The sequence below is a fragment of the Phyllobates terribilis genome, unplaced genomic scaffold, assembly GCF_046119375.1.
Source record: "Phyllobates terribilis strain yellow unplaced genomic scaffold, ASM4611937v1 Scaffold_3__8_contigs__length_932513732, whole genome shotgun sequence".
Lineage (NCBI taxonomy): Eukaryota > Metazoa > Chordata > Amphibia > Anura > Dendrobatidae > Phyllobates > Phyllobates terribilis.
The window spans coordinates 72,524,638-72,541,429 of NW_027362763.1; the positions used below are offsets into that span (position 1 = coordinate 72,524,638).

The 16,792-nt window shown below is 41.6% G+C and overlaps 1 protein-coding gene across 2 annotated transcripts in view; it reads right to left on the bottom strand.

Moving 5' to 3' along the window:
• LOC141258851 (cysteine-rich venom protein-like) overlaps nt 1-9,415 on the bottom strand; it is a 62,304-nt gene extending 52,889 nt beyond the window's left edge. Inside the window, exons 1-6 of one of the 2 annotated variants that reach the window (XM_073674032.1) lie at nt 9,270-9,415; nt 7,264-7,351; nt 6,169-6,217; nt 5,967-6,074; nt 3,366-3,482; nt 2,315-2,434 (exon numbers count right to left, since the gene is read on the bottom strand). In XM_073674032.1, the coding sequence (XP_073530133.1) occupies nt 2,315-2,434; nt 3,366-3,482; nt 5,967-6,074; nt 6,169-6,213 (390 nt within the window). In that variant the 5' untranslated portion in view covers nt 6,214-6,217; nt 7,264-7,351; nt 9,270-9,415. The remainder of the gene's footprint in view (nt 1-2,314; nt 2,435-3,365; nt 3,483-5,966; nt 6,075-6,168; nt 6,218-7,263; nt 7,352-9,269) is intronic. The other variant, XM_073674033.1, reaches the window with a different exon arrangement.
• Nucleotides 9,416-16,792: the final 7,377 nt, after the last annotated feature.

Sequence of the window (16,792 nt, forward strand, 5' to 3'; positions counted from 1 at the left end):
GGTTGGATAGCGGATAATGCTTCCAGTCACTTTGCCACCACCACTACCCTGTATTCCACACGGTCAAGTCTCAGTAGCCGTGAGTCTGGACTGCAAATTCCTCACCCTGATCCTCCTTCCTCCCACCATGCCGAGTGCCTCGCTTAGTCTCGCCATGCCCTCACATAACTGTCCTGGTAAATGGTGTCCCTCTGGAAGCTCTCGTCGACACCGGCTCACAGGTAAGTACTTTGCAGAATCGGGCATATCTTGAACATTGGGACATTAGTGACTTAAACCCTCCAGATGTCTGGATGAACATTATAGCTAGCAATGGTCAACCTATACCTCACCAGGTTCCCGGATTGGGGACATTAAGCTCCAAAGACAGGGTGTCATTGTAACTGATGTAGAGTATGAGGGATTTTGCTGTCATGGTTCTAGGCATGAATGTTCTTAGAAATTGTTTTCCGGAAGTGTTGCCTGCCTTGCATGCCTCTCTCCCTACAGCTATATCTTCTGATCAGTGGACCAGACAGAGAAAAGACTGCCTTTACCACATCAATGGGGCGTTTGAATTTAATTTTATGCCTTTCGGGCTTTGCAATCCCCCTGCTACGTTCCAACAGCTAATGGAGAGATGTCTTGGCCACGAAAATTTCCAGAGTGTCCTCCTTTACTTTGATGATGTCATTATCTATTCCAGGATATATTAAGACCACATTCATCATCTGTCTGAAGTCTTCAAGGTATTGAGCCAACATGGCCTCAGACTCAAGCCCTTCAAATGCCACTTGCTAAAACCACAAGTCAACTACATTGGACATGTGGTAAGTACAGAAGGGGCATAACCTGACCTTGACAAAATTGCTGCAGTTCCAAACTTTAAAGCTACTATCGCCACTTTATTCCACATTTTGCTCAAGTGTTTGAACCACTGACTGACTTGCTGTGGGGATGTCCCAAGGAAAACTACAACCGAAGGTTTCCAGTAGACTGGACAAATCGTCATGAACAAGCACTCCAAATACTGAAAGCCGTTCTTATCCAACCACCTATCCTGGCCTATCCTGATTACACTCAGTCATTCCTTTTGTATACAGATGCTAGCCTCTAAGGGCTAGGTGTTGTTTTTTCCCAGGTCCAGGACAATAAAGAGCGTGTGATTGCTTACACCAGCCGCAGCCTCAGAGGAACTGAGAAGAATGACAGCAACAACAGTTTGTTCAAGCTTAAATTGCTTGCACTTGTCTGGGCCGTTACAGAAAAATTCAAGGACTACCTGGCTGCCATGCCCTTTACTGTCTACACAGACAATAATCCACTAGAGCAATTGCATACTGCATGGCTAAGAGCCATGGAACAATGGTGGGCTTTGTGCCTAGCGAACTACAAATTCACAGTCAAATACCGCAGTGGCAAATCAAATGTCAATGCCGATGCATTGTCGTGGCTGCCTGTTGGAGAAGAACCACCTCAAGATGACATCAGGGAAGAGGTAGAACTGCTACTTTCTACTAATGGTTTGCCCAACAGAGTGCCATCAGTGCCTCTGCTGAAAAGGGAGAATCTTATTCCAAGCCACCTACTAAACCTCTACAAGGAGAGAGCAGAGTCCTGGGAGAACTCCATGACTTCCTACTACTGGAAGAGTTCCAACCCGGCTACGACAACCTCATTTTGATGTGGAACTTACTTCCAATTGTTGTGGGCACGAGGGAAGTGTTGAGGGGTCCAGCGACCCACTTCAGCTACTGTGACATCATTATCTGCTTCCAGTGAAACTATATACTCCAGCTGTCCCTTCTGCAACATCTGGCGCCTCCCCAGTGGCCCACAACAAATCTTTAAAATGCGGGTACACAAACAAAAGTACAGCAATTGTGATAGATTTTGAGCATTGATTAGACAAGAATGAGCTGTCATCAGTCAGGTTTGGCCCATGAGCTGATATCCAGCTGCCAGTGTGAAGGGCAGAAGTCTGTAACAATAAGGGTCAAAACTGTAAATATTGAGTCATTGTATACACTTGATGTATCTGTCAATAAAAGTTTAAAAACGTAGTGAATATTAATAATTACTTTATGAGTTAATGTAACTTCCACTTGCACTTACTTAAAATTACGTTTTCTTGCAGTTCTGGCACTTAGTATATTTGTTTTACACAAGACTGATGTCAACAAGTTGTCACAGTTCATTGGACTTACCACTAGGAGGACTTACCACTAGGGGTCGCCATTAATCATGAATTTTGCTGTTGGATCCTGATTGATACAGAATCCTTTATTCAAAGAGACACTTATAAACCATCTAATTTCACCTGCTGTTGACTTACCATCTTCAACATATTACTGGCACTTGGGACAGCCTGGCTTCTATAATTGTTGTGCACATCAAGTATCTCATTCTGTATAGCCGGGAGTTTGCATGACAAAACTGAAATTGGTTTATTAGCCTGGGAGATTGATAATACACAGAGTCATTTTTTTTGCTTTATGACTTAAATTAAACAATTCATTCTAGGGGTTAATTAATCAAGTCTAAACAAATCAAATTCATTTGCAATTTTCAAAATTCATAGATTCAGGTGGATCCGATTTTTGGTGAAATTTAGGCAAATGTTTTATTTTTTTTTTCAATTAACTCATCTCGTCTAGGGCTTCACCTGTCTAAGCACACAACTCCCTATCTGCTCCAGTATGGTCAAGCCATCATATCCTTCTGCGTTCTGGCATCTTTAGCCACCCTTGTGCTGACAAGGTCTCAAAACGCCATGACATTGCCCTGATGTCTTGACATTGTGTGAAGTCTGGATATGACGTCACATGAGAAATTTTCAGCCCTCTACTTTGATTAGGTCTCACGTGATATGACATTAGTACAATGCACATCATGATGTTTTGAGGCCTAGTCAGCATAGAGGGACCAAAAGATGCCGGGATGCAACAGGAAAAGACACCTGAAGTGTGGTCAAAACAGGAGAGGGGCTGGGTCGCTGGTTAGAAGATAACCGGGTATATTTTTTTCTGGATATTATAGGGCACATGTGATTCGCAACAAATTAATTTGATGTAAGTCAAAATTTACTTTGCAAAATTCAAGCAGATCTGTCAAATTTCAGCAGATTCCCTTATCATTAGTGTATAAACATTGTCAATACTCTTCATTAAAAATTTACCACCTTTTTGTGTCTACACAATTTAGGCAGGAAACCACGTGACTGCAGAATATTGGGGGTATTTCTGGGGAAGACTAATACCACAGGATTATGCCATAGCAAAAAGCTTTACTGATGGGGATGACCCACAGAGGTATTTCTCTCGGACTCTATGAAAATAAGTAAGACATAGTATTTACCACTTTTCTTTTACTGATGCTATACTCACCATACTTGCAACAGCCTCGGCTGGGATATTGACTGCTCTCCCTGCTGATCGTTTTTGTAAAGATTTTTTGCGTCTTACGTTGCCATTATCAGAGGAAGGAGGCAGATAACCTTTAATCTGTAACACAAGGGCATGTGTAAGACATAAAACTATTGCCAGGTATACAAGAGCCTATAGAAAAGTGATATTTAGAATTCGCGTAATGTAAAGTCAGAACAGTAGCTAGATTTTCCTTCACCCAGGGCAAAAGGTTCAATATATTTCCCTCACCCAGTATCTAAATCCTCCTAAGCGCAGGTTCACTATTTCATACAGTATCTAAATACATTGGGTAGGAGCGGATGGTCATGTGACCCCCCAAGAATGCGATTTGCATACTTCCAGTCACATTCCATCTAGACGCGTCCTTCCTCGCTCAATACACTTGCATTGAGGGAGGCTGTGCATGTTTAGTCGGCACATGACCACAAGTATGCAAATCACATACTTACGGTCATGCACCGACCCGGTATCAGAGAATCCTCACAGAGTCTTGACACAGAGTAACTGAAGCCTTATACCCCATGGCCAAACAACTCCTTTAAGTGAATAGAGCTGCACTGCCTTTCCTTATACAGTCAGGAGACGGGGGACAAGGAGACACCTCTTTGGAAGGATAACCAGCAAGGGAACACAGTGCTAAATTAGAGCCAGCTCTAATAAAAGAGGAACCTTTTATTCTCTGGATCATGGGGATTCTAGAGGACAGAACTTGCATATTGTAAAGATGCGCCATCACTTCATAAGGTGGATAAAACCCTTTTTAGGGTCCTCCTTGTCTTCTATAAATATCTTTTTTACTAAGACATTGGATGGTCTGTTTTTTTTTACCTTCTTTGTTCAGCTCATTAATAGCTGATGGGGTCAATGATATAAAAGGAGTTCTCCAAGGAGATCTCCTAATTCTCAGAGGATTGCCCCAGCTCCAATTCTGAACCTCCTATCTTCATTTATCCAATATCAAAATTTACATTTCTCTACTAGATAAGGCAAAACATAACATTATTTAAGGAGCACACTACTATTACTAATAATAATAATTAAGAAAGTTGCTGTGTAGATATTGCAGGTACGGTATATGTTGTAATGGTTATCCCTGCCATTATTTTCATTGGTTTACATAATGTCCACCTTAGTGCTGTTGAGAAGAAGACATTTTTAAGGCACTTATTTTTTCAGCACAAAAACAAGAATGACTGAGCTGTTGAGCATGCATGACCACCGACATTGGACAAATTAGGTGGGAGGGTAATAAAAGCACTCTACAGGCCCCATAATGATGACCACTCTGAATCGGCAGAGATTGGTGTCAGGCAGAAGAGACAGGTAAGTAGTAACTGCCTGTCTGTTAGCTCTAACCCCATATGCAAAAGTGATAAAAGTCCTGGATAACCCCTTTAAGGCTATGTGTCCACGATGCATTTTTCAAGCGGCAAAAACGCTGCAGAAACGCTTAAAAAATGCATTGTAGAAGGCCTGCCATGTTCCCCAATGATAATCCCCATGTGCTGTGCACATGCTGTGGCGATTTCCGCTGCGGATTATCATTGCGGAATAAAACGCCACACTACCAATTATTTTGCGGAAGTGCTGCATTGTCGCCGCCACTGACTTGCATTAGATCGCATGGATTACGCATCACTGTATATGTAGATGCGCATTCCATGCGTTCTAATATGCGGATGGTACCCAGGTCTAGAGGAGAGGAGACTCTCCTCCGGACCCGGGTACCATAGAAACTGTAAAAAAAAAAAGAATAAAATAAAAAATAAATATATACTTACCTTCTGGCGGCCCCCGCTGCACTCCTCCTTACTTGCCGGCAGTTCGCGATGGACTGAAGGACCTGCGCTGACGTCATAGTCATGTGACAGGTCACATGACGCTGACATCGGCAGGTCCTTCAATGTATCGCTGCCGGCAGCTGGGACAGTGAAGCAAGACTGCGGGGGCCATCAGAGGGTAAGTATATATTTATTTTTTTATATTCTCTCGGGTCACACTATATAAATCCATGCCGTTTGCATGGATTTATATAGTGTGATCAAATTGACAAGCACTTTCCAAGTGATGCTAAAATCTATTGGAAAGCGCTTGTCAACCCGTATGCGGAAATGCAAGTGAAGAACGCTTCACTTCTGCTTGTCCCTGGCAGGAAAAACGCATGTACAATCCGCATGTACAATCCGCATGTACAATCCGCATGCGTTTTTTTCTGCCAGAGAGATGCAGAAACGCTCAGGAAAAAATCCTGAGCATTTCTGCATCGTGGGCACATAGCCTAAATCTGATATATAAAAGAGTTATGTATGGTTTCATCCATTTCTATCCTTTTTCTGGTTGTGAAAGCAAACTTATGTTTGGCAGTAAAACAACTAGCTGAAACAGACAGAAGCCGTGCCCCACTGCTCCAATAGGAAGTGAGGCACAAAAGACAAAAAATATATACCTATTAAGTCACCAATGAAACCAATGGAAATCCTTTACTCTGTTAAACAGTGAGAACTTCCATTTAATATTATATTTTTTTTCCTATTTAGTGTAGCTTCAAGAAATACTCACTGGATGTGAGAGAACAGGTAGTTCTTCATCACTGTCTTCGGAGTTGGAAATCACAGCGCTGTTTTCATTTTCATTGTCGGGGATGGAAAACATGGAAGAAATCTCCGCCTATGAACACATTACACAATTTGTTACAATGGTTCACGATCTACACAGTTGCCCATTCAAGATGCAGATTTTTTTTTTTATATACTACACACACCTGTAATAGTATCAGCATCAGAAGCTTAGCAAGACGCTGCTCCATCTCTCTGTAAGACCGAGAAACTCAACATTAGATTTAGTTGTATGAGCAAAAAAGACTCCACTTTTGAATGTAAAATGAGACTTAAGCTAGAAAAATGGAAGATAGATAGATAGGACAAACTGACCATAATTCTGACGATCAAATTCCTCAGATGCTGCAGTTAAAGCTGTCAAAGCATCTAAGCGGTTAGACATAGGGAATGGGTTATCTCTGTCACCCTATAACCTCCCTGTACTCATGTCGCATGCCAATGGGTTAACATGTCAGTTGAGGCCTAATAAAGTCCTCAAGGTCTGCCATGTACATGAGTTTACTTGGTCCTACTCTTTTGTTATCTGAAAATACATAGAAATGTAAAAGTGTAGCAACTAGAGATGAGCGAACCGGAACTCAAAAGTTCGGGGTTCATACAGGACACTTCTCCCAGAATTCTGTTTTAATATTCAGAGTTCTGGGGAGAGCGAGACAGAGAATTTTCCAACTCCAAAGTTTGAGTCCCTATTTTTTTCAATGGGGTTCGGGTTCTGGTTCAAGTTCGAGTACAGTCTGGTACTCAAACCAAACTTTGGACTAACGTTCGGGTGAGGTACCAGAACCCAAACTTCCACAGGTCCGCTCATCACTAGTAGCAATCAGAAGACGCCATGTTCAAATTGCCTACTTGGACTGAAAAAAAATTCAAGGAAGGTTTTGTAAAACTAGCATAAAAGTGCATGTAAAAAGGTTTCCCTGCTTACAATTTTTTTTCTATTTTGGCAAAAACAATAACTAATATTTGTCACAATATGGATTGACACATAAGAAACTTCCTCACAAATTTCAAATAAAAATACACATCTCATCCTGTGAAACAAAAGCACTTACACAGCTTTTTCAACAGAGAATTAAAAATGTTATGAGTCTTCAAAAACTGCACATAAAAATGAAGTATTTTGGTAAAAAAAATTGTTTTATTTTACAGAAGTAATCAGAAGATAAAACATACCTACTCATACGATAAATCTAACATTTTATTTATTTCTGTTGCACCTCTAAAGCCATAAAACAAACCTGCAAATTGCTGATCTGTCGAGATGCAAGGTGTTCGACCCCACCGATCAGATATTGATTATTGATTCTAAGGATAAGTGATCAATACCTAAATAGTAGACACACATTTTAGCTTGTTCCTCAAAAACCAAGACCTCATACGGTAACAATGATGGAAAATATGATTTACAGCTTGATACTGCATCCTTAACTATTTCTGGACTACCCAAAGTCTATAATTGTTTGGACAGTCCTCACAGATGTTCCAAAACATCAGCTTGTATGAGATAGTGGATTAAACACAGCCAACTCCCCACAGAGGAGATAAACATGGTTTATTACTATGTTTACCTTCTCCATTGCTGTATACACAATACTGCAATGGAGAAGGTAAACATTCTTCTATGCATGTTGCTTGTCTATGCAGATATGAAGCACTAACCATGCCTCCTCCTCCAGCCTCAGTTATCATCTGAATACTAGGAATAGAGAAGAAGCATGAGCTGCGCATCCTAGAAGATCCAGCCAGATCTGGTCTGAAGCTATAAAGGTGAATTTCCTCTGTAACTGGGGTTAATAAAATATCCAAAGTTACAGAGGAAATAAGTAATAAAAATAGTGTTATTTTGTTCAAATGCCCCCTCCACAAAAGTTTTTTAAGACCTTAGTGTTTGAATAAATGAAAAAAAAATTAAAATTAAAAAACAAAAATAAATAGAAAAAAATATATAAGTTAAAAAAAAAATGTGATACTGACATTCTTAATCGCTTTTTCTAGCCTGGTCCTTGTAAAAAATATACAAATAAATTTTTATGGAAAGGGAACGCAATATAAAATGTTTGTGCATGACTTTGTAGTCATAATAAAAAATAAAAACATGTGAAACCAGGAAGGTGAATTTTCTCTGTAACTGAGGTTAATAAAACATCCACAGTTACAGAGGAAATCAGCACTAAAAATAGTGTTATTTTGTTTAAATGGCCCCCTTCGCAAAAGTTTTTTTAAGACCTTAGTGTGTTGACTAAATTAAAAAAAAATTAAAAAGCAAAAATAAATAGAAAAAAAATAATAAGTTAAAGAAATGTGATACTGACTATCTTAATTGCTTTTTCTAGTCTGGTCCCTGTAAAAAAAAATATATAAATAAAAAAATTAATTCTATGGAAAGAGAACACAATATAAAGTGTTTGTGCGGGACTTTGTAGTCATAATAAAAAATAAAAACATGTGAAAAACAATCACGTATTTGCTATTTTTCTTTACATTTTTCAAAAATATATATATATAAAAAAATCAGAGCCAGTAAAAGTGCATGTTTGATAAAATATGAAAATGTGCCTGGTCATAAATGTTGGGTAATGGCCACTCCTGAGCTTATTAAAGCTCATATTCTCTGTGGGGTTAAGGAAAGGTATGTAGTAACTTATAATGTAGTCTATAATTTGTTGCCAAGCCTGTGATTATTTTGCAGTTAATGATAGCTACAGGTGTTAGTGGAAACATCTCATTTAGCACAGTACTAGAATAAGTAAAACCTGTTCATCTAACAGCTTTTCCGATTCTGTCTCCATGCCAAGACTTGGGGATCTCAGCTCTAATAGGGTGCCATATTTATTTATATAATTACAATTGTCTGAGCACATCCATTCCTATAACTTCAGTCCCCGAAATCTTACAAATTGTAGCAATCAGCCAACAAGTGTAGCAGACACTTGTATAATTTTGGTCAATTTATTTTGTTGTTGTCATGCAAAGTATTATATTAAATTTGCAATTCCGGTAGGGTTAGAGTATTGTACTGTAATACCATGCCCCACCACTTGGTTCGCTGTCCACAAATATAAGAAATCTAGTTATAAAATTTAATACCATCTTGTTTTAGAAACATATGGTAAAAAAGTTCACATTTTAAAAAAAAAATTCTGAAAAATGTACTGATATATCCTACACAGCTGCAAATTCATAAACGTTACAATTTAAAATATCCAATAAAAGCATTTTAAGAGTCATATGTTCATTCAATTACCTGAATTCGATAGTGGATGCTTCTCAGAGGTTTGTATGTTAGAGCGGAGAGCCTCAGGTAATGTAAATTAAGCAGATGTACAAGGTGTATAAATAAAGCGAGAAGTGGGAAGACTTCCTGTTTGACTTTTTTTGTAATCAACATACAAGAACATTCTGGTAACATAAAATTATATAACACGAGCTACATGTTACATTCCAGGTACAGGTTTCCGAGAATGTATGACTACATGTAAACATCAGTTGTTAAGAATGTCATTGTTCGAGCATACCCTGTCCGATTTCCTGAAGTTATACAAATTATTGTCGATCTATTGTTTGTAATCTTGAGATCAGCATGTGCAGCGGAATGTTGTTTCTACGGCTTCAATAATCCATACTCCCCTTCTTAGTAGAGATGAACGAATCTTTTGAAATTCGAATTTGCCAACCTAGACAAATTTCCCCTCCAAATTAGAATTTCATTACTGGGAAGCTTGCAGTTGCTTGTAAAATACACGTAAGGGAGAGAAGAGAAAACCTCTCTCATCATAAGCGCTTACACTTTAAAGATGAGAAAGATGACCCCGCTGATCGTTAGAACTTATACTCTACAAGAGAGAAAGTACCCTACTGACCATAACAGCTTACACTCTACAGAAGAGAAGGGACCCCGCTGACTAGCTATGAGCGGTGTTCGACTAGAACTGTTCGCCAATCTCAAATTCGAGCTGTTTTGGGCAGTGTTCGAGTTGTTCGACGAACCCGAACGATTTGCAAAAAATTCGGCTGTTCGAGGTTATGTTCGATAACTGTTCGTGCACCAAAAGCGTGTCCTGCATGTCTGGCGCTATTTTGAGCACCAATCATGCAGGGATTGCCTGCCACTCACTGTAATGCCACAGCCATGGTGGTTGTGGCATTACAGTGATTGCCCAAATCGATGGGAACAGTGCCAACAGTGAAACATGAAAAGCGGCAATTCAGCAGCGGCATAGACCGGTACCCGACAATTTAGAACAGAAAGAATAGAGCATCACACATAGATTAGATAGATAGAAACAAGTCAGCCACATATATACGAAGTACAGTGACAGTGTTGCTTACTGTACTTGTCATTTAGTGTAAAGGATTTATCAAAAAAAATAATAGTGTTTTCATGCACCGTCTCTTTAAAAAAGCCGGCCGGCAATTCAGCAGCGGTAACCGACAATTTAGAATAGAAGGAATAGATAATCATACATAGATTAGATAGATAGAAACATGTCAGTCACATATATGAAGTACAGTGACAGTGTTGCTTACTGTACTTGTCATTTAGTGTAAAGGATTTATTAAAAAAAATAATAGTGTTTTCATGCACTGTCTCTTTAAAAAAGCCGGCCGGCAATTCAGCAGCGGTACCCGACAATTTAGAATAGAAGGAATAGAGAATCACACATAGATTAGATAGATAGAAACATGTCAGGCACATATATATGAAGTACAGTGACAGTGTTGCTTACTGTACTTGTCATTTAGTGTTAAAATAAAGGATTTATTTAAAAAAAAATTGGCGTGGGGGTCCCCATAATTTTAGGCTCTAGCGGAGGTTAAGCAGACGGCTGGGGCAGATGTTTGAAGCCTGGGAGGGGGGTAATACCCACGGAGCTTCCCAGGCTACTAATATCAGCCCCCAGCTGAATACCTAGCCTTTACTAGCTATTAAAATGGGGGACCCCCCCAAAAAAAATGACGTGGGGTCGCCCCTATTTTAATAGCTAGCAAAGGCTAGGCAGACAGCTGGGGGCTGATATTAATAGCCCAGGAAGGGTGCCATGAATATTGGCCCCCTCCCAGGCTAGAAACACCAGCCGTCAGCCGCCCCAGAACTGGCGCATCCATAGGATGGCGACTATATCGCTGATTGGTCACGGCCGGCGGTTGCGACTAATCAGCAGAGCGGGGTTTAAATTTTGCGCCAATAATGCTGATTGGTCGCGGTCGCGACCAATCAGCAAAGCGGTGTTTAAATTTTGCGCCAATAATGCTGATTGGTTGCGGTTGCGACCAATCAGCAAAGCGGTGTTTAAATTTGGCGCCAATAACGGTGATTGGTCACGACCGCGACCATTCAGCAGGGCGGTGTTTAAATTTGGCGGCAACAATGTTGATTAGTCGCGGCCGGCGGTCGCGATCAATCAGCAGAGCGGGGTTTAAATTTGGCGCCAATAATGCTGATTGGTCGCAATCGCCGGCCGCGACCAATCAGCAGAGCGGTGTTTAAATGTGGAGCCAAGATGGGTGATTGGTCGCGGCCGATATTTAAATTTGGCGCCCAAATCGGTGATTGGTCGCGGACAGCGCCAGCGACCAATCAGCGATTTTTAACACAAATGTCCGGACCTTTGTAACACCATGCGGATACTGTGGGGACATCAGCGGCTAGGGTGTGAAGGGAGGACCGGGGAGCGGCGCTGCGGGTCGGGATACTTCTGCTGCGAGCAGTCGCTCATGTCCCGGGTTCTCGCAGCGGAAGTATCCGCACAGGCAGCGCCGCTGACATCCATGCGGCTAGGGTGTGAAGGGAGGACCGGGGAGCGGCGCTGACATCCAATTGGTCGCGGCCGCTATTTAAATGTGCCGCACAAATCGGTGATTGGTCGCCGTCTTGACCGCGACCAATCACTGATCTTGCCGCCAAAGTTAAACACTACTGTGCTGATTGGTCGCGGATGCTGCCCGCGACCAATCACCGATTTGTGCGCCAAATTTAAATATATCAGCCTCATGCACGTCACTGACAGCGTGGGAAAATTCTCCTGCACTCAGAGCTTCAGCGTGAGAATTCTCCCACGCTGTCAGTGACGTGCATGAGGTGAGCTGAGTTCATTGGACATGACCTCGGCTCATCTTTATGCCGTCACAGCCAGACACTGAGGAGCGCAAGCATGCCTGCGCTTCTCAGTGTCTGCGGGATGACAGGCTGGATGGCAGCGTTCTGTTGCGGTCCAGCCTGTCATCTCGATGTAGCAGAGCTGAAGCTGTCGTGGGAACCATGGAAAGGTAAGGATGAGGTTGGTTTATTATTTTACTTTTATTGCAGGAGATCGTTGGCTTCAGCTGGAATGGGCGTGGTGGTAAGTATGGTTTAATTTAGAACAATAAAGAATTGTGTGTTTATTTCAATTAAAGGCCTTTATTCTGGGTGTTTGTGTTTTCTTTTAACTTTGACTATGGGGTTAGTAATGGGGGTGTCTTATAGACGCCTCTCCATTACTAACCTGGGCTTGATGTCAGCTGGCATTATAAGCTGACATCAACCCCAGCCCTATTACCCCACTGCCACCGCTACAGGGCAGTGGGAAGAGCGAGGCTAAGTGCCAGAATTGGCGCATCTTATGGATGCGCCATTTCTGGGGCGGCTGACGGCTGGTGTTTCTAGCCTGGGAGGGGGCCAATATTCATGGCACCATTCCTGGGCTATTAATATCAGCCCCCAGCTGTCTGCTTAGCCTTTGCTAGCTATTTAAACAGGGGGGACCCCACGTCATTTTTTTTGGGGGGGTCCCCCATTTTAATAGCTAGTAAAGGCTAGGTATTCAGCTGGGGGCTGATATTAGTAGCCTGGGAAGCTCCATGGGTATTACCCCCTTCCCAGGCTTCAAACATCTGCCCCAGCCGTCTGCTTAACCTCCGCTAGAGACTAAAATTACGGGGAACCCCACGCCAATTTTTTTTTTAATTAATCCTTTTTTTTAACACTAAATGACAAATACAGTAATCAACACTATCACTGTGCTTCTTATATATGTGACTGACATGTTTCTATCTATCTAATCTATGTGTGATGCTCTATTCCTTCTTGTCTAAATTGTCGGGTACCGGTGTATGCCGCTGCTGAATTGCCGGCTGGCTTTTTTAAAGAGAGCGTCTTCTGAGCAGTTTATCAGCTTTTGGACACCTTTGAAGGTGTTTTCTATGTGTTTCTATGTGTTTTTGTTTGCCTGCCATTGGTTTTAACGGTGTTCGACGGTGTTCTAAGGTGTTCGACGAACAGTTCGACGAACAGTTCCTCAAACATCCCGGTGTTCGACGAACCGAACCGAACCCGAACACTACGGGGGTGGCTCAACACTACCGCTGACCATAACAGCTTACACTCTACAGAAGAGAGAGAACCAAACTGACCATAAAAGCGTACACTCTACAGAAGACTTACCCAGCAACCTTTTGAGATGGAAGATGACTCTGCCGTACAAACTGTGGTCCATTGGAAACTGCTAATCTGTGATGGCCCCAATACTGACCACCACTGTCCAAGGTATATTCCATTAGATATTCTAGCAGCAGGGTATTATGTTGAGGTCATGTGGCCACGCCAAATGATGTTTACCTGCTCTCGGATGCTTCAGCTGTGTGGGAAATGATGCAGGGAATGTTTTTTTTTTTTGTAAACCTGGAATAGAATCTCAGAATGTTCAAATTAGTGTGAAATCATCATATTTATTACAAATCCAAGATTATTAGAATTTGATTTAGAAAAATCCAGTAAAAAAAAGAGCAGCCATGTAGATTCTGTTGAGGGCCGGGTATGGATTAAATAATAAAAACTTTAAACTCACCTGTCCTTGATTTCTTTCTCTACTTTCACTGTCTTTGTCCCAATTTCCCAGTCCTCTGCTATGGTTTTTGATTGTTATTGTACTATGACCAGTGACTGGCCAAATTTGGTCAAGAAATTTTAGTTACATGTGTAACGAATTGTATTTGTTATTGATCAATTCACTCGTCGATTTTCTCATCTCAATCACTGGCCTCAGCATCAGGAGAACTAAAGACCAGAATGGAGCACTAAGAGATGCAGGACTGGAGTAAGAATAGGTGAGGGTCTAGAATAGATCAAGTCATTATAAAGTCTTTGTATTTTTTTACTTTGATAAAGCAGCACTCCAGTCCTTTTTTTATTGCAGCACTGAAGTGGTGCTACTGATCTGCCCCTAGCCTTATACTTACCAGCCACTGTCTTTTATCAGCGCCTCTTTGGTCAGTCTCCAGCAGTTTTAACCTGGCAGATCGCTACAGTGTTTTCTGGGCGATCCAGAAGTCATAACTCAATATAAGGTTATGAAAGCCAGAACGAACCTTTCATAGACTTACTCTTGTGACCGTTACCTCTGACTTTCAGACAGTCAGAAATTGCAATCACAAAATGGCTGCTAAACACTGCAGGCTGCTAAGTAAAGAAAACCTAAATAAGGCCAATATGTAAGGTAAGTACAATTGTAGGGTCAGGGAATTTAGATTAGTAGAACCACTCCAGTGTTGCAATAGATACTAGAGTGATGCTTTAAACATATGGTTTGTGGTCTAGAGAGACCTCAAAGCATAAAAATCATCACGCAAGGCACTATCAATTGTGACTGAATTTTTGCAATCCAAATCAAATGTTATGGCCAAATTTCTCGAATCTGCCTCAAATTAATTTGTGGTCATTTTGGCATTATTAAGGTTTTATTTGCATTTAAGAGCTTGAAAGGGATACTTCAGAGCAATTTGAGTGCTGTCAGTTCACGATGAATTGATTTGATGGGAATCAAATTCCTTGGCCAAATTAAGCGAAGATAGTGAATTAAAATTTTACAAGATTTGCACATCAATAATGCATTTAAAAGGACAAAATGGTAAAAATATCTTTATTGTGTACTTAAATCTATACAAAGCAATTCCAAAGAGATGCTCATCATAACCAATCTCCTCTCTGTCCAAAAGATGAAGATCGTAAACAAAAGACTCCCCTCTATTGGTCTCTCTCAGATTACCCCGGGCCGAGGACAAAGAACACGACCAGGCAATTTGTTAAGAAACTAATTTTTACCAACAACAAAAACAGTGTTACCCTGGAAACATAAGAAAGAAACACAGATAAATATCACACACACCTATCCCAGGATCAGCTGGGACCCCTGCGCTGCACAACCAATAGGCCCAGCATGTTCTATCAGATACACTATAATTTGCCTGACCTGTGGTTATGCCTAATACGGTAACCGTAAGTTTCCCAGTGCAAGGGTGTAATTAGATGCGTGCAAGAGACAGCCCCTGCAGTAGTGCAGCGCAGAGATTCACAAACTTAACAATTCTCTTAAATTACAATTCTGTTATGCTCTCTATACACAAGCTCACCCACTGAGGGGAGTATCTGGCTAGTATTCACAGAGCCCTATTAGCAAAAAATGTCTCTAACTGAGAATTTATGTTTGGTGCCAAACTCTCTCTATACGTACACTGCATGCTTGCACCCACTGGGATCCCTATGGTGGGGCCTGAGCTCAGGACTTACTGGCCATTTACTGATCACTTCAAGAGGCTGTCTGATCATTCAAATGGCCATTTAGCTGGGAGACCATGGAGTGGTTTGTGGTCTTGTCACCTGAAGTGCAGTTTTAGCCTGGCAGGCTAAACCATTCACGTCACAGCCGATGCTTTTGGGGAGAATCCAACTTTTTCTCTGACAGAAATTTCAGGAACAGTATGTCTCTGACTTGAATCCTCTCACGTCTGTCTCTTACAACTGCGCTCTAAGATGGCCGCCTCCAACTCACAGTAATCTTTCCGTTTCCAACTGACACTGCAGGTGGCTCATACTGCATTTTTCCCTGTGTGCCAGCTGACATACAGGTGACAGTAATATGAGTGTGCAAACAGCTGCCATCTAAGGGCCAAAACCCAAATGATATCTCTTATGTTTATACATGTAATACATTTCATGCTTACACAGGTAATCATATCTACTAAAACAGCTTTAGATGGGAGTGCAGTGGGAATCTTCAACCACCCCCCTCACAGATTATCCTAATCAGGTAACCCCTTTAATGATCCCCCCCCCATTAATTATGCTAAGGAAAATCCTACACTATATCAATCATGAAGCCTTGGATCATACTTGTACAGCAGACATATTGCTTGTATGGTGTGATCCTCTCATTATTGAAAGGTAATCTGCTTTTGATGAATGAGCAAGTGAGAATGACAAAATAGAGAAAATACTAACTAAATTTGTCAACCCAATCTAGTGAAATAATTGTGTAACATACCTGGCGGCGTCCTTGCATAGTGGTCCATCTCCCACTGTGCAAGAGCGCGCACTTGATCTCCTGTCCAGAATGTCTCTCTGGCTTCCCTCCATGCTGTCTGTTTGTGTCTGTTTCTGCTGCTTAAGGGCGGCGCCCGATCACTTCCTGCTTTTTGTACCTGCTGTGGGTCACACCCCTTGTGCGTCCTCAGCCTATTGCTGTCTGTCACCTGGTATATAGCTCAGCTGCTCCCATCTATCCCTGCCTGAGCATAGTGTTTCTTTCAGTGTGTGCTTGCACTCTGAAGGTGCCAGGTCCTGTTCTGTGTTCTCTTTTCTGCCTATCCTGGAGGCTGTATTTCCAGGCCTGTCTGAACACGCTCCTAGCCTGTTCCTCCTGCCTTCTAGGGGCCGATTACCTAGACCTGTTCCTGTATCTTGTCTGACCTGTCTGAACACGCTCCTAGCCTGTTCCTCCCGCCTTCTAGGGG